The sequence below is a fragment of the Saccopteryx bilineata genome, chromosome 5 (genome assembly GCF_036850765.1).
Source record: "Saccopteryx bilineata isolate mSacBil1 chromosome 5, mSacBil1_pri_phased_curated, whole genome shotgun sequence".
NCBI classification, from domain to species: Eukaryota; Metazoa; Chordata; class Mammalia; order Chiroptera; family Emballonuridae; genus Saccopteryx; species Saccopteryx bilineata.
The window spans coordinates 123,669,071-123,694,662 of NC_089494.1; the positions used below are offsets into that span (position 1 = coordinate 123,669,071).

General features: G+C 44.2%; 3 protein-coding genes and 1 pseudogene across 4 annotated transcripts in view; 2 read left to right on the forward strand and 2 right to left on the reverse strand.

The window, feature by feature from the left end:
* The window catches only part of WDR33 (WD repeat domain 33), a 130,512-nt gene extending 118,134 nt beyond the window's left edge, over positions 1–12,378 (forward strand). For both annotated transcript variants that reach the window (XM_066232991.1, XM_066232993.1), the window contains exons 19-22: positions 6,374–6,537; positions 6,631–6,723; positions 7,953–8,168; positions 11,133–12,378. In XM_066232991.1, the coding sequence (XP_066089088.1) occupies positions 6,374–6,537; positions 6,631–6,723; positions 7,953–8,168; positions 11,133–11,362 (703 nt within the window). In that variant the 3' untranslated portion in view covers positions 11,363–12,378. The remainder of the gene's footprint in view (positions 1–6,373; positions 6,538–6,630; positions 6,724–7,952; positions 8,169–11,132) is intronic.
* A 140-nt stretch (positions 12,379–12,518) lies between these two features.
* Positions 12,519–17,452, reverse strand: SFT2D3 (SFT2 domain containing 3). The gene has a single exon (XM_066233000.1). The coding sequence runs from the start codon at positions 16,696–16,698 to the stop codon at positions 16,027–16,029; it is 672 nt and encodes a 223-aa protein (XP_066089097.1). The 5' UTR covers positions 16,699–17,452; the 3' UTR covers positions 12,519–16,026.
* The window catches only part of UGGT1 (UDP-glucose glycoprotein glucosyltransferase 1), a 274,935-nt gene continuing 265,873 nt past the window's right edge, over positions 16,531–25,592 (forward strand). Inside the window, exon 1 of the mRNA XM_066232988.1 lies at positions 16,531–16,665. The gene's annotated coding sequence lies outside the window, so the exon portion shown is untranslated. The remainder of the gene's footprint in view (positions 16,666–25,592) is intronic.
* LOC136306530 (heterogeneous nuclear ribonucleoprotein A3-like) overlaps positions 18,157–25,592 on the reverse strand; it is a 28,824-nt pseudogene continuing 21,388 nt past the window's right edge.

Consider the following 25,592-nt stretch of genomic DNA (forward strand, 5'->3'; position numbering starts at 1 on the left):
TCTATGATCCCATGCACAAGCCGGCGACCTTGGAGTTTCAAACCTGGGTCCTCTGCATCCCAGGCCAACACTATGCGACTGCTTGGTCAGACTGAAATGGCTTTTTATATCTACAAGTGCCTCGTTTCCAATGGCTTTGGCATCAGCATGACTTTCATTGATTTCTAGAATCTGCATCTTATGCAAAGTTTCAGATTTTACTAAGCTTCAAATTTTGTTATATTTTATGTCAGTAACAGACTCACAGCCTAAATTCTTTTGCTATTCATAGCTTTGTGCTGAACATGCTTCTGTTCCTGTTATGCTTCGGTTTTCTCTGCCTGGGACTCCGTTTCCCAAATGTTTGTGGCTTACTCCAGTTAAATTTCTCCTCCGGTTATGCCTAGTTCCTTTACTCTGCTTTCTGTTTCTTCATAGCACATAGCCCTGAAATACAGCTGTCTCCCAGAATCACAACAGCTTCCCAAGGGCAAGGGCTTTGTTTATCCCCCAGTCCGTCCTCAGGACCTAGAGCAATGGTGGTCTGTTAAATAAAGGAGAGGCATTTGAGAGGAATCATTTTATTAGGAGTTCAGGCTTCCGTAACCAAGTACCATAAATTGACTTAAACAGCACAAATATATGTTCTCACAGTTCTGCAGGCTGGGTGTCTGGCGAGACTTCTTTTCCTGGCTTGCAGACTGCCACCTTCTCCCTGTGTCTTTGCATGTAAGAGAGAGGGAATAAGCAAGCAAGCTGTCCCTGGTGCCTCTTAATCAGGACACTAATCCCAGCACAGGGCTCCCATGATCTCATCTAACCCTAATTGCCTTTTATTTTTTTATTTTTATTTTTATTTTTTTTATCTTTTCTCACATCTCCAACCAATCATTTATCTTTTTTTTACTTTTTTGGATTTTATTTATTCATTTTTACTAGAGGGGGGAGAGAGAGAGAGAGAGAGAGAGAGAGAACAGGGGGAGGAGCTGGAAGCATCAACTCCCATATGTGCCTTGACCAGGCAAGCCTAGGGTTTTGAACCGGCGACCTCAGCATTCCAGGTCGACGTTTTATCCACTGCGCCACCACAGGTCAGGCCCTAATTGCCTTTTAAAGGCCCATCTCTATTACACTGGGGAACAATTTTTTTTCATTTTCTGTTGCATGAGGTTTTAGAACTCTTTCTATACATCTCTGCATCGCTGATTCCAAATCTGAAATCTATTTTTTGGTACATGCTCTAGTTTTTATGAAATTTTAATTTCTTTTTGTTACAGTTAATGGCATGCATTGGTTTTTAAATTGGAGTTAAAGGGCAAGGACTCTTGGATTGAACATAACCACAAGGCAATTAATGTTTTATAAACATCACTTTTACATAAATTGTAGTTGTTTTTAGATGGAAAAAATTATTATCTGATAAAAACACCCTCTTATTTTGTTTTAAGATTGAATCATGGCTTCTTCAAGTAGGCATAAATGTAAGAATGGTCCTAACACCTTCTGTTATGTATGTGGCTGTTACACACTTTAACATCAAAGACGCAATATTTTTTATTTGTGACATGTGCATATATTGCCTATTTTCAAGTTCCCCTTGGCGATCAAGACAAGAATCGGGCTCCTCATATTGTGTGTCATAATTGTGAGGAAATGCTTCGTGACTGGACAAAAGGAAAACGCAAAGGAATGCCTTTTAGTATTCCCATGGTTTGGCATGAACCTAAGGACCACAGCAGTGACTGTTATTTCTGTCTGATCCATACAAAGGGCATCAGCAAGGAAAAGCGGCATATGATCGCATATCCTAATATTCCTTCAGCAATACGAACCTATCCCATACTATGAGACACTCCTGGTTCCAGTTTTCAATGGTTTTATTTCTTCTATGGACGAAGAAAGTGAACATGGTGATCAAGTGTAATTTGATAAGATGCATGAGGAAATGGTTGTAGAATCTGAAGGGACTTCTTCTGATGCCAAGCAGTCATTAACCCCTCAGCAGTTTAGCCAACCCGAATGACTTAGTAAGAATGACATAAAAATTGTCCTCGACTTTCTGAAGTATGAAGAGCATAACTGGATCATTTGTGTGGATCTTAAAATGGTAAATTTCCTGTTAGGAAAACAGAGAGGTTTCACGAAGTATCCTTGCTGTCTGTGTTTGTGGGACAGCCGAGCTCGGAAGAAACACTGGACACAGAAGGAGTGGCCGAAATGTGAAGCTGTGGAAGTAGGGATGCAAAATATTGTGAATGAACCTGTAGTTAATCGAGACAGGATCATTTTTCCCCCACTTCACATCAAACTTGGCTTAAATGAAGCAGTTTGTTCAGGCTTTAAATAGAGAAAGTGAATGCTTTTAACATTATTTCTGCTTTTCCTGCCTTGTCTTTTGAGAAGATAAAAGCAGGTGTATGGACCTCAGATTCGAACCCTCATACGTGACAAAGAATTCGCCAGGAAGGTGAATAAGGAGGAGAAAGCAGCATGGCAGTCTTGTGGCAGTTACAAAGAACTTCCTTGGCAACAGAAAAGCAGAAAACTGTAAACTTCTGGTTCAAAGGATGCTGTTGGCTTTCTATGACATTGGATGTAACATGAGTGTTAAGATTCACTTCCTGAATGGTCACCTTGCTAAGTTTCTCGAAAATCTTGGAGCTGTTAGTGATGAGCAGACTACTGCTGGAGCATCAAAGGCGATTGTACTCGACAAGTACACAAATGCAAGCGCTTCAAATGCCGATTTTTGCCTGAATAGAATTTAAATAAGTTTTGCACAAACTTTATTATTAAAATAAGTGTTTTAATATGTTCTATTTCAAAATTATAGACAAATTCTGATGCAACCATAAATTTTAGTGTATTAGTGTATTTACTGCATTATATAAATTATTTTCACAAAGATGATGCCCAAGAAGACATTCTACTTCATTATGTTAAACTAAATGTTGAAAATTTTACAATAAGATGAAAACCTAAAGTCTTGAATTGCAAAAAAACTATAGCTTACAGAGAAAAACTAATGTCAGATTTGAGATCACCACACTCGAATTAGGTAAGAACAAGTTTTTTGTGGATGCAACAAAAATTTTGTTTCCCAGTGTTATCATCACATTGGAGTTAGGGCTTCAACAGATGAGTTTTGTGGTAGACACAATTTTTTTTTATTACATGAAAGGAGGGGAGATAGTGAGACAGACTTTTGCATGTGTCCTGACTGGGATCCACCTGGCAAACCCATCTGGAGCTGATGCTCAAATCAACCGAGCTCTTTTTAGCACCTGAGGCTGATGCACTCAGACCAACTGAGCCACTGGCTGCAGGAGGGGAAGAGGGAAAGAAGGGAAGAAGGAGGTAAGGAGAAGCAAGATAGTTGTTTCTCTTGTGTGCCCTAAACAGAGATAGAACCTGGGACGTCCATACACCGGGCCGACACTCTATCCACTCAGCACTAGGCCAGGGCCTATAGTTACAAACATTTAGACCGTTACAGAAGCTGTTTTCTAGTTAGGGCAACTTAGATTCTCTCTGTCCTTTTGTAACTGGGGTAGTTTTATAATGCATGCCTGGACAAAAGAAGAGTCCTGCTGACTCTGGGGATTCTGTCCTGAATATGGCTCAGGGAGGTAGTGCCCTCTGCTCTTACTTTTCCCGCTCTGTGCAGCTGCTCTTCCTGGCCAGCTCTACCTTGCCTGATACTTTTATTTCAGCCAGTGCTAGCAACCCCCTTTGTTTGGAGGAGCATGATTCATCACTTACCTTGGACCAAGAAAGTTATTAAACAGATAGCTCGAGTGTGGCAGTGGAAAAGGGAAAGCTCTTTTTACAGTAAAACACCAAGTGAGAAAAGTAGGAGGGGTGGGAGTACTAGAACATCACTTCTTTTATAAGCAGTCAGTGTCACAGTTAATTCAGGCAAGGATCATCAGTAGATGCTGAAACCAGTGGGTTAAAGATTGTGGATAGTCTCAGCACCAAAGTGTCACCCCACAGATTACTTAATTGCGGAGGAGAAAATGGACCTTTGTCACAGTGAAATTCGGTTGCCATGTCACTTGCACATCATAAACAATGAGACAAACTGGCATCCATGAGAAGGTCTTAGTAGTTTGGCCAAGATAGTTTAACCTGAACTGAACCATGAGGAAACAATCAGAAAAATTCAAATTGTGTTACATTCTATAAAACACCTGGGTGAACCTTTTAAATATGTCAAGATCACAAAGATAAAATACAGGAGAGGACTGTTCTAGACTAAGGTAGAGCAGAGAGACGTGACTTCCAAATAATGTAATTATGATTGAAATCCATATTTAAAAACAACTGTAAAGGGCATTTGGAGGACAACTGGAGAAAGTTGAGTGAGATTATAGAATAAATAATATTACATGTTAGAGTAGTAATGGTATTATATAGGAGAAGTCGTGTTCTTAGAAGAAACATACTAAAGTGTTCAGGGATGAAGCACCACATTAGCAGCCGGTTTTAGAATGGTTTAGAAAACGAATCTGGAAATGGGTGGATAAAGAGATCATCAAGCACATGTGCAAAATCTTAAGAACTGATTAACCTAGGTGAAGAATGTATGGGCTTGTTCTATTTTCTAAACTTTAACATAAATTGGAAAATTTCAAAAATAAAATGGAGTAAAAGATAGAGACTCAAAAAAAAGACATACTGGCTTGAAAGGATGTTAGTGGGCAGGTGGCCCATGCAGACTACCCTTGCTCTTGCTGTCTTCTGACCCTTTCTGCACATCCCAGGGCCTCTCCCGGTGTGCTCACACACCCTCCTGCTTGCAGGTCTCGGTCTGCTTCCCCATGGGGTCCACGGCAGTGCTGTACCTCATGAGGACTCAGCTTTAGCAACACTCCAGCTGCCTTCATTTCCTAGATCCAGAATACCTGTGAGACAGTGAAATTGTTCACCAGCCAGGGCACCAAAGTGCCATAAGCCAGATGCCTACCTGTCCACCACTCAGTTGTTGAATAGGGTCATTGGTAGTTAGTCACCATCTCGAGTAGATGGTGAGGGTGGCAGTGCTGATGTCACCAAAACAAGTGTAGTACAGTTGGCAGACATGAATTTATACTCTCCTTTTTTTCTGATTATATTTCTTATAAAAGTTTAAATGATTATGAAACGTATTTGGTAGCCTGGGCTGAAGGGCAAGACTGGCTGAGTTCAAGTCTGAGCTCTCACGTGTATAAGTGTTAAGTCACCTTATATAAGTGACTTAACCCCTCTGAGCCTCAGTGTGCTCATGGGTAGAATAGAGTTGATCATAGTACCAGCTTCATGTGGTAGGATGAGCTGCAATGAATGATACATATAAAGCACTTGGGCCCTGGCTGGTTAGCTCAGTGGTAGAGCGTCGGCCTGGCGTGCAAGAGTCCCGGGTCGATTCCTGGCCAGGGCACACAGGAGAAGCACCCATCTGCTTCTCCACCCCTCCCCCTCTCCTTCCTCTCTGTCTCTTCCCCTCCCGCAGCCAAGGCTCCATTGGAGCAAAGTTTCCCCAGGCACTAAGGATGGCTCTGTGGCCTCTGCCTCAGGTGCTAGAATGGCTCTGTTTGCAACAGTGCAACACCCCAGATGGGCAGAACATCGCCCCCTGGTGGGTATGCCAAGTGGATCCTGGTCGGGTGCATACGGGAGTCTTATCTAACTGCTTCTCGGTTTCCAACTTCAGAAAATAAATAAATAAATAAAGCACTTGTCGTTATATAAGTCCTTAAAAAGTGCTCACTGCTGTTATTACTCCCAAAAGCCTTAAAAAAAATCAAGGTAATCCTACTTTCTGATATGTTTACTTCCTGCCTGTTTTTTTTTTTTTTTTTTTTTTACAGGGACAGAGGGAGAGAGTCACAGAGAGGGATAGACAGGGACAGACAGATAGGAACGGAGAGAGATGAGAAACATCAATCATCAGTTTTTCATTGTGAGACCTTAGTTGTTCATTGATTGCTTTCTCATATGTGCTTTGACCGTGGGCCTTCAGCAGACTAAGTAACCCCTTGCTTGAGCCAGCGACCTTGGGTCCAAGCTGGTGAGCTTTTTGCTCAAACCAGATGAGCCCGCGCTCAAGCTGGCGACCTCAGGGTCTCGAACCTGGGTCTTCTGCATCCCAGTTTGACGCTCTATCTACTGCTCCACCTCCTGGTCAGGCTTCCTGCCTGTTTTTGACTTTAATATTGAGATTGTAAATTGTGTATTTTAAAAAATGTACAATTTTACTTTATTTCCCATTTAAGATTGTGTCATACATATTTATTTCATTTTAAAATATTTTTTACTATATTTCATATTTTCTTATGTGCTCTTTGAAACATGAGCTTAGAGCTGCAAAGTATTTCATGAGGTGAACATTCTGTTTATTGTTTGTTCACAGCTTCAGAAGAGGAGCCCCCCTACGACATGAAGGCCGGGCTCCCCCACGAGGAAGGGATGGTTTTCCTGGTCCTGAAGACTTTGGTCCAGAGGAGAGTTTTGATGCTTCTGATGAAGCTGCCCGAGGAAGAGATCTCCGGGGACGAGGCCGGGGTGCCCCCAGAGGTATGTGCTGAGGAAACCAGCTCTGGGCAGGGTAGGTTGGAAACACACCTGAAATAGTCTGTGAGTGTGGTGGTGTTTTGTTCCATTGTGTAGGAGGAAGGAAGGGTTTACTTCCCACTCCTGATGAATTCCCTCGTTTTGAAGGAGGACGGAAACCAGAATCCTGGGAGGGAAACAGAGAGTCAGGTAAGGAAGAACTGCCTTTGGCTTATGATCACTTGAGACTGCAGCTTAAGGACCCCTGGGGACCTGAGACCCTCCTACAGGTCTACTGGATCATTCTTTTCCAACTTACATCCCCACCAGAGGCTCGACTGTTTGCACATCCTTCCATCAGCAGCATTTTATCACAGATTAGAGACTGACTGCAGAAACAGGTTACAGAAACCAGCTATCTTGTATTGAGGCAGACATTTCTAAAGGGACTTGTCTAAATACAAAACAATAGTACTCTTTTCACTGAATTGTTTTGTTTTTGGAAAATGTAGTTAAGTAGATTAAAGCTTTTTTAATCTTAATTGCTAATATGGAAAACATTATTTAGACATACCTTTCATAAATTAAATCTTTTTGGGGTCCTCAGTAATTTTTTAAGCGTGTAAAGATATCCTGAGACTCAAAAGTTTGAGATCCGCTTTTCTGGACCACATCTGCCTCTTGTTTTAGGTGGCATGTTATTTCAGGTGGTATATTGAGTTAATCTTGACCTTTTTATGTACTCATGGTGTAGTTTATACTTGGTGAATATTCAGCGAGTGTTTCTTGCATGCATGAATGTTGGTTCTCAAGTGGCTACCTACGCTTAAAAAAAACTATTTCCATTGATTTGAAAGAGAGCAAGAGAGAGAGCTAGGTGGTGGAAGAGAGAAGGAGAGAGCAAGAGAAGCATGAAGTCATTGTTTCACTTAGTTGCTTCATTTAGTTGGGTAGGACATGCACCAACTATGATGGAACCAGGATGACGCTCTGTCCACTGAGCCACCCATCTAGGGCTGTGACTTATTAAGAGTGTGACTTCTATCTTGACCAGGCAGTGGTGCAGTGAATAGAGTGTTGGACTGGGACACAGAGGACCTAGGTAGAAACCCTGAGGTTGATGGCTTGAGCCCAAAGGTTGCTGGCTTGAGCCCAAGGTCACTGGCTTGAGTAAGTGGTCACTCGCTCTGCTATAGGCATACCCTCCCACCCCCCCGCATGCTATCAGGGCACATATGAGAAAGCAGTCTATGAACAACTAAGGTGCAGCAACAAGGAATTTATGCTTCTCATCTCTCTCCCTTTCTGTCTGTTCCTATCTGTCCCTCTCTCTCTCTGTCACCAAAAAAAAGAAAGTGACTTCCATCTGCTGTTGGTCACACTGTAATATAAGGAAACTGTCAGGTTCTTAGCCATGTCCATCTCTGCTTCTGTTTCAGGGCCAGGTCATGAACATTTCCGTGATGCTTCTCGCCCTGACCATCCCCCTCACGATGGCCATTCCCCAGCTAGCAGAGAACGTTCCTCTTCTCTCCAAGGCATGGACATGGCATCCCTGCCACCCCGAAAGCGCCCCTGGCATGATGGCCCAGTGGCCTCTGAGCATAGAGAAATAGATACCCCAGGTGGTCCTTCTGAGGACCGAGGAGGCAAAGGTAGGTGGAGGCCAGGTATCCCACTTGTGGGAGCTGTGATGCCACAGCCTGCCAGCACTGCAGGGACCACTGCAGGCCTTTTCTCCCGGCCAACTTCATCCTGGGTATGCTAGGGTACCAAAGGTCCTTTTTTTAGTCTGCCCTCCAGGGCTTAGGCTGTGGAATGGCACATGTTCCCAAATGCCAGTCAGAGCTCTCTGTTGCCACTACAAGTCTGGCTTCTACACAAGTCTCCTTCACTTGCTTTTAAGAACCTGTGCTTTGTTCAAGTTCAGCTCTTTGTCAGGGTGCCAGGCACTGTTTTGCTGATGCACTTGCTGTGAGACTCCTGCTCTAACTGGCACATATGTTCCCCCTGGTGGCTGCTCTGAGTCCTGGAGAGTCTCGTAAAGACTCCTGAGTGGCCTGAAGGGAACATTGCTTGTGCCCGCAGTCACAAAGACTTTGGAGAATATGGTCTAGAAGAGTTTGTTTTCAGGTGGAGGCAATAGATTATTATTTCTACAGCTTGAAATTTTGGATCCTTATTTTATTTATTTTTTTGTTTTTGATTTTTTTTTTCTTTTTCCGTATTTTTTTGAAGCTGGAAATGGGGAGGCAGTTAGACAGACTCCCGCATGCACTCGACCGGGATCCACCTGGCACGTCCTCCAGGGGGAGATGCTCTGCCCATCTGGGTTGTCGCTCTGCTGCAACCAGAGCCATTCTAGCGTCTGAGGCAGAGGCCACAGAGCCATCCTTAGCGCTCGGGCCAACTTTGCTCCAGTGGAGCCTTGGCTACGGGAGGGGAAGAGAGAGACAGAGAGGAGGGCAAGGGGGAGGGGTGGAGAAGCAGATGGGCGCCTCTCCTGTGTGCCCTGGCCGGGAATTGAACCCAGGACTCCTGCACACCAGGCCGACGCTCTACCACTGAGCTAACTGGCCAGGGCCTGATTTTGGTTTTTTTTGAAGTGAGAAGCAGGGAGGCAGAGAGACAGACTCCCACATGTGCCCAACTGGGATCCACCCGGCATGCCCACTAGGGAGCGATGCTCTGCCCATCTGGGGCGTTGCTCCTTTGAAACTGGAGACATTCTAGCGCCTGAGGCGGAGGCCATGGAGCCATCCTCGGCACCCGAGCCAACTTTGCTCCAATGGAGCCTTGGCTATGGGAGGGTAAGATAGAGAGAGGAATGAGAAGGGAAAGGTTGTAGAAGCAGGTGGGCACTTCTCCTGTGTGCTCTGGCTGGGGATCAAACTGGGGACATCCACACACTGGGCTGACACTCTACCCCTGAACCAACTGACCAGGGCTTATTTTATTTATTTTTTATTGATTTTAGAGAGAGGGGGGAGAGAGAGAATAAAGAAGGGGAGGGGGGAAGAATGGGAAGCATTAACTTGTAGTAGTTGCTTGTTGTATGTGCCCATGTAGGCCTAGGCGTTCAAACCAGCGACCTCAGCATTCCAAGTCAATGCTTTATCCACTGTGCCGCCACAGGTCAGGCTGGATCCTTACTTTAGAGGCAGCACCAACTTTTCGCCAGGAGCAGTAGCCACCAAATGCTAACTACAACTCTGATCTGAGGGTAGGCTGGGCTGTTGCATATTGGCATGATTTGGAGACTTCTGGAAAGTCTGCCAATGTGCTTCCCTCCCAGTTAAGCTGCCTCCCTGTCAGTTCTAGCTTTGTTCTTGACAGTTGTTTTGTTCTTCTCAGAGCAGGACATCTCACCCAAGCACACATTTTGTTGCTGGCCTATCTGGGCACTCAGGACATCATTGTAGGTCCTTGGCCGAAGCCACATGAGTAGTGTGGAAATGACATCCCAGTTGACAGCTTCTTTGCCCTTGCAACTTCTGGTGGGTGAAGCCTGCACTTTCTAAGAAAATAATCCAAAATTATTCCTTTGGCTAGCTTTCCTAACCTCTCTGTCTTAACTGGATTCAATTCCGTTAAAAAATGTTAAGACAAAATGAAGTTGTCAACAATCTTCTGATAATGCATATAGCAGAGATGGCCAAATCCTATCTCATGACAAAACAAAATTTGTTACTTAATACCTAAAGTTTGTGGTCCAAGTCTGTAAACTACCCTTGGGAGAGATCATTCTGAAAGCTAGCATTTTTTCCCCTGTGCTCTTGTTTTTCTAGAAATAGTTTCACTACTTAAAATGAAATTAAAAGTGCCACATAGTTATGGGATAATCATAGTATAAACACTTATTCTCTTCAGAACACTTAAAATTATTATCACAGTTGCTTCCAAAGTCAAGTCAGTGATTTTCAGACCTTCCCTCAGTTATCCTGGTGGCACAGGAGGGTGAAGATACATTACCTATTGAGACACCGCTTGGTGTGGCCATGACTCCCAGAAGGTGCTCTGTGTTTATCTCTTGCATCCACTCTCTCTGTCATAAAACCTTGGGGAATGTGTGTCTGGTTGATGCTCTTAATGCTAATGTCCTTAGAATGTTGTTTTAAAGACACAGAAGAAGTGTTTTTACTGTCATTACACAGTCAAACTTTATACCATGAGTTATCAGTTGGCTCTCATATAAAAAAATCACATGTGGCCTGACCAGATGATGGTGCAGTGGATAGAGCGTCGGATTGGGATGTGGAGGACCCAGGTTCGAAACCCCAAGGTCGCTGGCTTGAGCATGAGGTCATCAGGTGGAGTGTAGATCATAGACATGACTCCATGGTTGCTGTCTTGATCCCAAAGGTCGCTGGCTTGAAGCCCAGTATCTCTGGCTTAAGCAAGGGGTCACTCACTCTGCTGGAGTCTCCTTACCTCCTCCCCCCCCCCCCCCCCAGTCAAGGCACATATGAGAAAGCAATCACTGAACCACTAAAGTGCCATAATGAAGAATTGGTTCTTCTCATCTCCCTTCCTGTCTGTCCCTATCTGCCCCTCTCTCTGTCTCTGTCACAAAAAAAAAAAAAAAAAAATTCACATGTGAAATCAGTATTTCATTTCAGGCCGAGGGGGCCCAGGACCTTCCCAAAGAGTGTCAAAATCCGGGCGTTCCAGTTCCTTGGATGGAGATCACCACGATGGATACCATAGAGATGAACCTTTTGGTGGGCCTCCGAGCAGTTCTACCCCTTCTCGAGGGGTCCGGAGTGGCAGTAATTGGGGTAGAGGGAGTAACATGAACTCTGGTCCTCCAAGGCGAGGAGCTTCAAGGGGTGGTGGGAGGGGTCGGTAGAACTTGGGGTTGAATACCCCTCAACCTCTCTGGACAGTATTTAAGAACTTCTTGTGGAATTACCAAGAAAAACAAAAGGAAACCTGCACCTTGTTGCCCTGAACTCTTTTTCTGGGGCAGCTGAATTCCAGAAGCCCCTAATGAAGTCTTCAAGATGAAGAGACTGCTGCTGGCTACCCAGAGTAGCTGGCCTTGTTTTGTCCTGTGTAACCTCACTGCCCCAGCTCCTTTTGTGAAGATAAAAGCTGGAATTTTCATGTCCTGAGACAAGGAGCACCTCCACAAATTTAAGTTCATGTCCAATTAGAAATGTTTCTATATGTACAGTTTGTCAGAGAAAAACGTGAAGTTGTTTTTGTATGAATACAGAATGTGATTTATGCAAGAATTAACAGAGAACAACTAGTTGTGAAGTGTTTGCCTTAAGGAAACCTTTAGTTTCCATTGCATCCAGTCATCTGAGGGGTGTACAATTAGTGTGTATACTTGTGAGCATACATGATGAAACCTCCAAGTCATCTAAATTAATTTCATCTGTGAGCTCTTTCTTTTTGAACAAATTCTCATCCAGCCATTCTGGCATATTTTTGTATTAGAGAGAGAAATACCTTAAAACTGTAACATCGTTTCAAGTAGATTCAAAGCTTTAGATGTGCTTTGGCAGATGAAAAATTATACTCTGAAGAAAGAAAATATTCTGGTTATCCAAGTAGGGGTCCTTCCTGGGGTGCATCTTCTAGTAATCACCTTAAACTTGAATTACCTTTTTTCTGACTTGAGGAACGTGATATAACGCAAAAATTAACTACATGTACCCTTTCAATTACTGTCATTTCACAGATTGTTTACGTTGAAAAGAATGGACCAAAATGTCTGAAAATTTCTCCGAACTTCCATAATTTTTCTCTTCTATACTAGCTATGTAGAATGCCAATGTTTAAGGCAGAGGAGGAAGTTCTCGTCTACAACAAATTCCTTTAGTTTTAATTAAAAAAAATTTTTTTTTGATAGAGGGAGATGAGAAGCATAAATTCTTCATTGCAACTCCTTAGTCTTCGTAGTTGTTCATTGATTGCTTTCTCACATATACCTTGACAGGAGTGGTGAGGTGGTGAGGCGGGGGGGCTACAGTAGAGGGAGTGACCCCCTGCTCAAGCCAGGAACCTTGGGCTTCAAGCCAACAACCTTTGGGCTCAAGCCAGTGACCATAGGGTCATATCTATGATCCCATGCTCTAGCCAGTAACCGCATGCTCAAGGTAGTGAGCCCGTGCTCAAGCCGGTAACCTTGGGTTTCAAACCTGGGTCCTCCACATCCCAGTCCAACAAGCTATCTACTGTGCCACTGCCTTGTTAGGCTAAGAAACTTTTTTTTTTTTTTTCTGAGAGCTAGGGAGAAACAAGCAAGAACTTGTTGTTCCACTCATTGTGCATCCATTGATTGCTTTCCATGTGCCAGGGCTCAAGCTGGCAACCTCAGTGCTGCAGAATGATGCTTTACCCACTGTTCCACCGGCCTGGGCTTCTTTAGTTTTAAATGTTTACAGTTGGCCCAGTTTGGATTGGATGCCGTAAGTTCAGTTTGAGATAACTCCATAGTACTTTCTATACTGGCCATTACTCTGTTTTTATAAGAAGAAAGTTTTTATTATTGGAAGGACAGTCCATGGTGGCCCTAACCTTGCCAGCTTTAGTTTGGTGTTGGAAATAAGTTTGCTTTGCAAACTTAGTGATGCTAGAAGTCTCAGTAGTTTCTTAGAAAATTCCTTTCCTTAGAGATAGGTGGATAGTATGTAAAAAACTATTAACTGGCTCTATTAATGGAAAAAAAAAGGTAAAAAGCTAAGTTAGTTCTGCAGAGTGAGAAAAAGACAATCACATTGCTTTCCAGGGTATTAGAAGAACCTATAAACTACAAGTGACTAATTTTCACTGTACTTTGAAATGTAAAACATTCATCAGTACCTCACTATGTACACAATTAGGAGGCTCAAGATTACTTTAGGTTTGTGGATATTCTTTATTTGCCCTTCACCTGTATGTCTTAAAAAGAAGTTATAATCAATTTTGAGAAGCTGAAAAGGGATTCATAGACCAAACTCCTGTGGCTCCTTTTCCTGAGACTTGTGGTAAGAAACTATGTATCTTAACACCATACCTTAGTAAGCAGATAACAAGATCACATCTTGAGTATGAATTCATTTAGAAGTGAAATTTCTGCATTATATATTTATGAAATACTTAGGAGACACATATATACATTTTAAAACATCACTGTCAAAATACATTGTGCTTTTAATTTTATAAAAGGTAGACTTTCAGTGTTGAATTCTTGAGAAAATTCTGGGAAAACTATTTTAGAAATAACATCAACAAAAATGTGCTAAACATGGTAAAATCTTCAGTTGTGAAAATTCTGGATAAATTCAGAACTAGAACAGCTTTAACTAGGGGGTAGAAAGAGTAGCCAACGGCACAAGTTTCCACTTAAAAAAATCTGGCAAACAGCCTCTTGGTTTATCCTCTTGAGGCAGGTACCCCTATTTACTGATATGGGAAAAAGGCAGTATTAAAAAAGAGTGAGTGTGTGTGTGTGTGGGGGGGTAGGTGGGTGGGTGGGGGATGCGGAAAAGTAGCCCAGGCGACTGTAGATATCAGTCACCTGCGTATCACTTCTGGAGCTGGACACTCACCAAGGTCTGAGACTATTAAACTCAGGCAGTGCTCTCTGCTGCCTGACACCCTGTTTAGGCATCAATGGAAGCCAGCCCAGAAGAGTTTCCAAATTGTACAGCTCAAAGCCCAAGGAAATGCCCAGGGAAACCGTTCCCACCCTCTACTGCAGGCGGAGCGTGGAGCTTCTGGCTTCACTGCTCTGAGGTTTGGCTGTTCCAGTACTTTTGATTTGAACCAAAAACCTCCGAAAACAATTCTAAAAGTCTAAACACATTTTCAGGTCTAGTTAATATATAAGGTCTACCGGAAAGTTCTGTCCGTTCCTATCACAACAAGTTTTGACATGTACGCACGTTTATTTGGCGCATGTATGCCTATTTTTATCACAATGTATACATACTGACGTAGCAAATTAACTAAAACAAAGTTGATTCACGTTAGTCTTATGTGTGAAGTGATAGTGTACCCATGGCTATTGATAAAGTTCATTTACGCCACTGTATTTGATACGAATTTCAACAAGGAAGAAATGCTATAGAAGCATGTCTGTTGCATCCACCATATTCACCGGACTTAGCACCTTCTGACTATCACTTGTTTTTGTCCGTACAAAATTTTTTGAAGGGCAAAAAATTCAAAAATGAAGAAGATATCAAACAAGCACTGGTTCAATTTTTCACATCAAAAGAAAAAATTTTCAAAAATAGGATATACAAATTGCCCTCACGCTGGCAAGAAATCAATAATAATGGCAATTATATTATTATTTTTGTATTTTTCCAAAGCCAGAAATGGGGAGGGAGTCAGACTCCTGCATGCATCCCACCGGGATCCACTGCATGTCCACCAGGGGCGATGCTCTGCCCATCCGGGGCATCGTTCTGTTTTATCCAGAGCCACTCTAGCGCCTGAGGCAGAGGTCACAGAGCCATCCTCAGCACCCGGGCAAACTTTGTTCCAATGGAGCCTTGGCTGCGGGAGGGGAAGAGAGACAGAGAGGAGGGAGAGGGGGAGGGGTGGAGAAGCAGATGGGCGCTTCTCCTGTGTGCCCTGGTCGGGAATCGTACCCGGGACTCTTGCACGCCAGGCTGACGCTCTACCACTGAGCCAACCGGACAGGGCCGGCAATTATATTATTTAATCAAGTTTATTGACAGTAAGAAAAATTTATATTTTGTTTTATTCCAGAAACGAACAGAACTTTCCGGTAGACCTTATATAACTAGTGAAAAACGTAGTTTTAGGGAGCCATCGAATATTCAGCTACTCTGGCAGCAATTGCTGAACATAAATTTGGCAATTAGATATGAAAAGCATCTTGCACAGTATTAGGACTGGCATACAATATGTTAATTAGCTTAAACAGCACGTGGTAAAATTGCCACTTCTGGTTAGACTGCGGTTTTCGTCCAGGGTGCACACTGGGTGCAAAATTCTCTCTCCCAGGGGCCCCTCTCGACATTTACGCGCACCTTTCCAGACACACAGTTCTTGGGGCAAAGCATATCCTTTTCAGGGGGCGTCACTCGCTTTTGTCAATAGATTTTTAGCTCTATCGCTTTAGTCATGAGTACACTTTCCCTCTCATTTTATACGGTACCATATTGAAAACGAGGTAAACCCTCAAAGTGCTTTATACAACTGGTTAAATTTTATGTTACAAGGATACCGAATGGATGCACTCACATTGAGGCATGAGGGAAAGTACGGTAATACTCAAAAGCCCAAGAAAACAAGCTCAATTTCAACCTACCACTGCGTTTTTAAATGAGGTTTAAAAAAAAGGTCTAAGGAAAAGTCACTAGAGCAGCTAGCTAAAAAGAGCCATTCCTTTCTTCTTCCCTTCCGGGAGTTCCGTGCGAGGCCGGCTTCACAGCACGCTGCGCGCGCCGGACCGGGCCCAGGGCAGGCGGTCGACAAGCGGTTTTCAGCTCTGCGCGCCGCGGTCACAGGCTGGCTGGCGCTCTCCCACGGCGAGTCGCAGGTCTTTCATACCGGCAGCGCCTTAGCAAGGCCTGTGCGGGAACCCCAGCGCCCCAGCGCCAGGCGGAGGGCGGTGCTAGTGCCTCGTGGCATCAAGCCAATCAACGCGGACAACAGCGCGGCCACCTGCGCGCAGGCGCCCAGCGCCGTAAGCAGCGTGTTACGTAACCCCAGCGCCGCGTACAACGTGGCGCCTAGCCCGGCCACGTAAAGCAGCGCAGCCCGCGACGGGGCCTCCTCGCCGCGCAGCAGAGGCCTGCACGCCGTACCGCCCCGCAGGATCGTGCCTCCTACCAGCGCCAGCGCCGAGCCCAGCGACCAAAGCAGCGCGAATTTGCGGGCGCGTAGCAGCAGCACGGGCGCGTAGAGCGCCGCCAGGCCGAAGCAGAGCGTGGCCAACAGCAGACAGAGGCCGCTCGCTGCCAGCTGCTGCATGCGCGTCACCCTCAGCGGCCACGCCGGCTCCGGCTCCGCCTCCGGCTTCGCGGAGCTCCTCGACCAAGTCCAGCGCATGTCCGCGCGGCCGAGCCACGCCCCTGCCGGTCCCTTTGCCGCCTCGGGTTCCTCCGCCTCTTCCGCGGCGATCAGTGGCGCGGCGATCAGCGGCTCAGCGTCCGGCAGCCCGCCTGCTTTTCCTTTCGCCAGGTACTCCTGCAACTGGCGGTGTATGTCCGCCATTGTGGGCCGAGCGCTGCCACCCCGTGCAGATTTCTTCAATGCGGACGAAAGTGGCCCGCCTCTTCCCGCTGTAGTTCAGCTGTGGCTCAGGGGGCGCGGCCTGCAGCCTGTGGAGGGTTGGGGCAGCCTATGCACCAGCTGCATTCTCGGGGGGCGGAGCCTGATCTCGTTTCGGGTTCGGGCCCGCGGTAGAGGTGTGGGTGATGGCGGTCCTCATGTAGTGAGTTGGTGCGGGGTTGTTGTGGCTGTAAATGGCCTATTAGGGACGTGTGATGAAATTTTTCTATGTGAATGCGAAGTTGACAGCACATTATCGTGCGCGGAGAGGTGCCCCTGCACTGTCTGTATGGACCTTGTGGATATCTGTCCTGGCCGCGCTGTGCTGTGTGGTTTTACAAGGTTTTACCGTCGAGGAAACGGGGTACACGGGTCCGGTATTTCTAAAATGATGCTCATTTACAAGTACCTCAATAAATTAAAAAAGTTCCAACGTGCAGGACTGGACACTGAAACTGTCGCTGCAGGCGAGTCTGTTGAGAGTTTGGGGTGAGCTGTGTTTATGGACCAGGGGTGGAAAGGGGGGGAAGTCTAGCGGAGGCCAAACTGCAAGTTCATTGGCCGGAGGCCCTGGCCCGTGGCACTGGCCCGTGGCACCATGCACAGAACATCGTGAGGACCGGAGGGTAGCTGTAAGCAGTAACCAATGGGTGCACAACGAGTGGAACAACTAGTTTATGTTTTTCTCTCTGTCTCCCTCCTTCTCTAACGCTCCTTCTTCAAAAAAAAAAAAAAAAAAAAAAGTAATAATTGGCTTGAGGACCCCAGAGCTTTTTTGTTGTTGTTGTTTTGTTGGGTTTTTTGGTTTTTTTTTGCATTTTTCCGAAGCTGGAAACGGGGAGGCAGTCAGACAGACTTCCGCATGTGCCCGACCAGGATCCACACGGCATGCCCACCAGGGGGCGATGCTCTGCCCATCTGGGACGTAACTCTGTTGTGACCAGAGCCATCCTAGCGCCTGAGGCAGAGGCCACAGAACCATCCCCAGCGCCCAGGCCATCTTTGCTCCAGTGGAGCCTCGGCTACAGGAGGGGAAGAGAGAGACAGAGAGGAAGGAGAGGGGGCGGGGTGGAGAAGCAGATGGGCGCTTCTCCTGTGTGCCCTGGCCGGAATCAAACCCAGGACTCCTGCACGCCAGGCGGACACTCTATGACTGAGCCAATCGACCAGGGCCCCCAGAGCTTTTTTTTTTTAGTTCTTTTTTTTTATTCATTTTTAGAGATGGGGGTGGAGGAGCTGGAAGCATCAACTCCCATATGTGCCTTGACCAGGCAAGCCCAGGGTTTTGAACCGGCGACCTCAGCATTTCCAGGTCGATGTTTTATCCACTGGGCCACCACAGGTCAGGCCCCCCCAGAGCTTTTTGATGGATGTGCATTGATAGGAAATAACTTTCAGTCTGTGTAATTTAACACAATTGTGAGAAATCACTTACTCAGTTCTTCATTTTTGTGAGAGCAGATGTGTGAAAGTCTTCATTTTATATTCTCTGGTTCCATTTTAAATTGAAATCCCATCACACTTGATAATAATAGTGATTATCCTGATTACTTAACTATAAGCAAAGTCATTAAGTTGGCTACTATTTTTAAAAGTTTTGGGTGCATGTAGAGAAATTGGAACACTTAAACACTATTGGCAGCAATATGTTGGTACAGCTGCTGTGGCAAACAGTATGGCTGTTCCTAAAAAATTAGATAGAATCACCATATGGCCCAGTAATTCTATTTCTGGGTGTATATTCAAAGAATTTAAACCATGGCCTTGAGATACTTGCAGTAAACTTCAGTGTTCATTACAGTATTATTATTTTTTAATTTTTTTTAAAAAGTTAAACTTTCCCTAATTTTTTATTCCTGATATCACTCCCACAATTTGCAGGACAATATACTTAGTGTAATGAAAAGACAAAGACAAAGCTACAACAGATGAAAGACCTCGGGAATGTTCCTCTAATTGATACTATGTTGCATTAATCAATAGTTACACTTTTTGCCAACTGTGGCGATGACAATCCTGAACAAGAAGGTTTTCCTGTTCAATTTGCAGTACTTTCTGATTTTGGGTCATTACCTCTGTGGCAAATTTGTACAGTTCCTTTAATGCAGGGGTCTCAAACTCGTGGCCCGGATTGTGCTTGTTGTACTGATTTTTATTTGTTTTCAACTGCAGTGAGGAAAGTGTTGCGTAACAGTTGCCTTTTGTAGACCTAGTGCGGCCCGCCGAACGGCTGTGATCTTGCTCTGCGGCCCACATGCTGAGTTGAGTTTGAGACCCCTGCTTTAATGCATTTGGGACAACTGTCTCAAAGTAACCTGCAGCTTTCCTGACAACCCCCTGCTTTCTCTCCTGCTGAGAACTGTAGCCCTTTTCTTCAGAGGTGTTAGAACCTTCTGCTACTGTATCTACCACTTCCATCACCAGGTCCAAGACCACGACCATAGGGAGTGCCTGAGCTTCTTCCACTAAAACTGCTCCCGCCTTCATGGGTCCTTTGATTGCTTTTGACCACTATAGTTTCCAAAATTATTGAAATTCCCACTGCCATCAGAGTTACCACCAGAATTCCCCCTCTTCATTGTAACCATTGTATCTTTCACCACCATCACCATATCTACCACCTTGGTTTCCATATCCTGGTCCACTGCCAGCACTATATCCTCTACTACTATAAGCAGGACCACCATCATAGTTGCCACCGTCACCTCCATAACTACCTCTGCTGCCACCAAAGTTTCCACCACAGCCAAAGTTACTACCATCACCTCCAAAGTTTCCTCCATGCCCCATAAAATTGCCAGATCCCCCTCCTCGGCCTCTTTGTGATCCAGAATACTGCATTTCTTTTTTAGAAAGGGCCTTTTTCACTTCACAATTATACCTATTAATAGTGCAGTATTTCTGAACAATTTTATTAACTGTATCATGATCATCAAATGTTACAAAAGCAAATTAATCTTTTTCCCACTCTGCCTGTCTTCATAACTTATGTGGTTTCAGTCTTGCCATGCTTTCAAAATAGTCTCTCAGATTATATTCTAAGGCAGTGGTCCCTAACCTTTTTTGGGCCACGGACCAGTTTAATGTCAAAATATTTTCATGGACCGGATATTTTAGGGTGGAATGGATAAATGTATCATGTGATTGAGACAAGTGTTAAGAGTGAGTCTTAGACGGATGTAACAGAGGGAATCTGGTCATTTTTAAAAAATAAAAAAATCGTTCAGACTTAAATATAAATAAAACGGAAATAATGTAAGTTATTTATTCTTTCTCTGCGGACCAGTACCAAATGGCCCACAGACCGGTACCCGTCCGCGGCCTGGGGGTTGGGGACCACTGTTCTAAGGTATCTTCTTTAATACCTCCAACAAAAATCTGTTAGATGGGCACCAGGCTTTCCAGAATCCTTTCTCCAAACAGCTCTTTGGTTCCACTACATGCCCACCAACCTCACTGCACCTGCTTCCTTAACACTAAAGTGTTTTGTTGGTTTCTCATCACCTCATAATTTGTGAGTGTTCCCCACTTTTCAAAATGTTCTCTTAAGTTATCATTTGTAGTTTCAAACCTCAGGCCACCGATAAACAGTTTTCTCAACTGCTTTGGTTCCTTCAGATAATAGACCTTCTCATCCCCCCCTCTTTCCATTGGCAGGGATGACAGTCAGAGTCAGGCTGGGGAGTAACCGGGCTGTGGTTTTACCTCCATTTTTAGACCAAACTCCCCGCTTGGAAATCAATTTCAATATGGTACTTGGAGGAAGAGGTGGGACCAGTAATCAGGTCCGTAGCAGCATTATTAACAATAGCCAAAAGGTGGAATCAATCCATGTCCATTAACAGGTGAATGGTTAGTGGTATATACAGGCAGTGGAATATTATTTAGTGTTAAAAAGGAGGGCCCCGGGCCTGACCTGCGGTGGTGCAGTGGATAAAGCATCGACTTGGAACGCTGAGCTCGCTGGTACAAAACCCTGCACTTGTCTGGTCAAGGCACATATGGGAGTTGATGCTTCCTGCTTGTTCTTCATTTCTCTCTCTCTCTCTCTCTCTCTCTCTCTCTCTCTCTCTCTCTCTCTCTCTCCCCTCTCTAAAATGAATTAAAAAAAAAAAGGAGGGACCCGGTCAGGGCACACTGGAGAAGAACCTATCTGCATCTCCACCCTTCCCCCTCTCCTTCCTCTCTATCTCTCTCTTCCTCTCCCAGAGCCAAGGCTCCACTGGAGCAAAGATGGCCCAGGCGCTGAGGATGGCTCCATGGCCTCCTCCTCAGGTGCTAGAATTCCTCTGGTTGCAACAGAGCAAAGCCCCAGAAGTGCAGAGCATCGCCCCCTGGTGGGCATGTGGGTTGGATCCCAGTTGGTCAGGTGCATGTGGGAGTCTCTCTCTGCCTCCCTGCTTCTCACTTCAGAAAAATAAAAAATAATAGTAAAAAGGGAACTGCTGACATACAACATAAATGCACCTTGAAGACATAGGATACTAAGTGAAATAGACTAGTCACAAAAAGGCAAATACTGTATGATTCCCCTTATGTAAGGTACTTTACTTAGGTCAGAGCATAGAAACAGAAAGTAGAATAATGGTGCATAAATGGCATTACCTAATTGTTTATACATCTGTGAGATGAAAACAAACTTCTGCTCATTGTACAGATGAGGAACACTGACATACTGGGAAGTTAAATAACCTACCCAAGGTCACCCAAAATAATGGTTGGGTTGTGAGTTTGGGTTTTTAACTTGTGAGCTTCCTTTATATAAGGAGACTTCCCTAGCAATAGTTTATAAAACTAGAAATCTGTTCTGGTTTGGTCCCTACACTAATGGAAGGACATAATAAAATCCTTCCTTGACCCTCAGCTACTGTAGCAATATTCATTCAAAGAGTCTGTAAACTCTATGTCTCTCCTTGCCTTCATTTTCCCTTGAATACACTTCATTCCACCATGCCAGCAAAATTGTTCATGGGACAGTCACCAGATATTTCTTTTGCCAAGTTCAGTGGAAGTTTCAGTTGTTATTCTCCTTAAACTTCCAGGAATATTACACAGGATTGCTTATTCCCTTCTTTAATCCAGCACATGGCTTCCGGGACTGCCAGGGCCCAGCGCCAGTCACACCATCTCAAGTCTCCTTTGCTCTTTCTTCTCCTGACTCCCAGAGCATCTCTTCTTTTTTTTCTTGACACTGCAATGAATACTATAAGTGGAGCCACTTTAATTTTTTAATTTACTTAATTGATTTGAGACAGGCAGACATTTATTTGTTCCACTTATTTATGCAGTCATTGGTTGATTCTTATACGTGCCCTGACTGGGGATCGAGCTCCCAACCTTCTTCGTCTGTTGGGATGCTGCTGCATTCAGGTGAGCTACCTGCCAGGTCCCAAACATAGCCACTTTAAACTGGAGCCAGAGCTGCCCCCCCAGAGGAGCTGCCTTGTGCATCTTACTCCTCGAGTCGCTGGAATGTTAAAACAGGACAAAGTAACCTTTTCATGGGGCCTAAAGCAGCCTTGTGTTATAACTAGAGGACTGATGATCACTCGACTCAAAATTAACAACTTTCTTAAGAAAGTCATCACTAGGCCTGACCTGTGGTGGCGCAGTGGATAAAGCGTTGACCTAGAAATGCTGAGGTTGCCGGTTCGAAACCCTGGGTTTGCCTGGTCAAGGCACATATGGAAGTTGATGCTTCCAGCTCCTCCCCCCTTCTCTCTGTCTCTCCTGTCTCTCTCTCTGTCTCTCCCTCTCCTCTCTAAAATGAATAAAAATGAATAAATAAATAAACTAAGCTTTAAAAAAAAAAAAAAAAAAAAAAAAGAAAGTCATCACTAGCCTGACCAGGCGGTGGCGCAGTGGATAGAGCGTCGGACTGGGATGCCGAGAACCCAGGTTTGAGACCCCGAGGTCACCAGCTTGAGCGCGGGCTTATCTGGTTTGAGCAAAAGCTCACCAGCTTGGACCCAAGGTTGCTGGCTCGAGCAAGGGGTTACTCGGTCTGCTGAAGGCCCATGGTCAAGGCACATATGAGAAAGCAATCAATGAACAACTAAGGTATCGCAATGAAAAACTAATGATTGATGCTTCTCATCTCTCTCTGTTCCTGTCTGTCTGTCCCTATACCTCTCTCTGACTCTGTTTCTGTAAAAAAAAAAAAAAAAAAGAAATAGCATCACTATGCTAGCTCATCTTCACCAATAGAAATGCCTTCCTTCTATTGATGTTGTTCCCCTTTCCATAATTACCCATTGCTTGCTTTTTTTTGTTTGTTTGTTTTACCCATTGCTTTTGCCTGCTAATCCAAACACTGTTTTGGCTTTAGCCTGAATCAGTGCTTCTCAAATAGGTTTTTTTTTTTTTTTTAAATCTCAAGTGCTTGTTGCCTCTCACTTTGGCCTTTTATTTTTAGGTTAACAGCGCTTAGTTCCTCACCCTCTCACCCAGCCCTGACATTAACAGTCATCTATGTGCAGGCCCTCACTGGGTGATTCAGTTGATTAGAGCGCCATCTTGATATGCCAAGGTTGCAGACTGGATCTTCAGTCAGGGCACACACAAGAATCAACCAATGAATGCACGAATAAGTGGAACAACAAATTGATATTTCTCTCTCTCTAAATATCAATAAATAATAACTAAAAACTAAAAAAACCCATCTGTGCGTACACTCTAACAGATTGTTCCTCTCACTTCACTGGGTATCTAATAGGTACCTTGAAAACGACAGGTAAAACTTGTGATTCCCAATTTCTCCTCCTCGTACCCCAGTCTTTAATACCTTGTTCCTTCATCATCTCAGCACATCACATATCAACAGCAATCCCTGCCACCTGTATCTGGGATACATCCAGCACAAGATCCATTTTTCTCTCCACTGCTAACCCCTATTCAGGCTCCCACAGCACCTACCTAGACTCTAACTTAGTGCCAGTGTTGGTCCATGACTTTATCCCAGCTATTCACACAGTGGCCGGAGGGGTCCTTTTATATGTAAGTCAGACCCTGTCAGTTCCTCTGATGCTTCCTGTCTCGCAGAAGAAGCTGATATCGACCATCTGGTTCCTGGGGGCCTTACTACTGGTCCCCTTTATGTCCTGTCTGATCATTCACTCCTCATTCAGCTCTAGACATGGTGACCACTGGGTTGTTCTGGGTGTGTGTTAAACCTGTCCCCACCTCGGTGCCTTTTTCCTTGCTGCCAGCCTAGGAAATTTCTTCCCATGCCACATTGCCAAATGTCTTTATAGTTCATCCCTCTGTGTAAGGCTCTGTTCCTACTCAGAGTTATTCTCTGACCACCCTAAGATAGCATCTCCCATTACTTCTTGCCCCTTTACAGTCACAAAAACTAAATGTAGTATAGTTATTTCCTTGGCAGTATAATCAAATAAACAATTTCTTCACTATCCTTTTGAGCTTCGATTTGCAGTGGATGGTGATACAAAGGAGCAAGGACTCAAACAAATGTAGGGATCACTGGCAGTAGTTATTTTGTTTTTAAACTAAATGGTTGTTCTGAAGCCTTTATTGAAGTGGCCTACTAAGCAGAGACTCTAAACTCCAGTGTGTAGGTTGAGTGGACAGACAGGGCTCTAAGAGTTTGGTTGGTTAGCTGCAACATGGAACAAAAAGGTGGTCTATACTAAGTGAAATTGAAATGCCAGGGCTTTCTGGGTTCTTTATAAAGGGAAGTATCCAAAGACTTAGGGAGATTGGAATGTTAGAGCAGATTTACAGTAGTCTCACCCCAGGAAGGACTAAAGGGCATAACTGTCCCCAGGAGAATAAGAAATTGTGAGCACAGCCACAGAATCCTTTGAGAGTGCTGTGGTCACACTTCTGTGTCGGTCAGTAATTGCAGTGGGAACTGCTGCCACTAAGTTGGGGTCCTTAAAGTTTGATTTTCGTTGTGATAGAACAAATACAAGTACCCTCTTCTTTGTATGTATTTAAGTGTAGAGTATAGTATTAACTGAAAGCATAATGTTGTAAAACACATCTGTAGAACTTTTCGTGTTGTTTAATTGAAGTGTCATACCTTTGAACAGCAACTCCTAATGTCCCCCTTCATCAGACCATGGCAAAGAACATTTTACTTCTGTAATTTTCACTATTTTATATGCCTTACAAGTGGAGTCATGAAGTATATTTGTCCTGCTGTGCCTGACTCATTTTATTTAGCATAAGGTCCTTAGATAATTTATGATTAGCAATGGCAGAATTTGCTTCTTCTAAGGCTGAATGATATCTCATTGTCTATTATTCTTTTTAATTTGTTCATCTGTCAATGGACATTTAGATTGTTTCCACATATAGGCTATTGTGAATAATGGTACAGTGAACATCGAAGTGAAAATATCTCTTTATAATCCTGATTTCAAGACTTCGGAAAAAATTCTCTTAAATGGAGTTGCTGGATCATATATGGTAGTTCCTATGGTAGTTCTACTTTTAAGTATTTGAAGTGCTTCCATGCTGTTCCCTCTAATGGCAAAACCACTTTATATTCTCACCCATAGGGCACAAGGATTCCAGTATTCCCACATTATAGCCAATATTATCTTTTGATTTAAAAAAAAATTATTGTTGATTTAAGTGAGAGAGAAAGGAGTGTGAGAGAGAGACAGGAACATCAAGCTATTCCTGTATGTGCCCTGACGGATCGAACTGGAAATCTCCGTGCTCTGGGTCGATGCTCTAACTAACTGAGCTATATGGTCAGGGCTGAGTATATTAATTATTTTTAAATTCTAAGTCCCATATGTCCTCATTTTACAATGATCATAGAGGGTTAGGTTATCTTTTTATAATTTTTCCATGTTTAACATTTA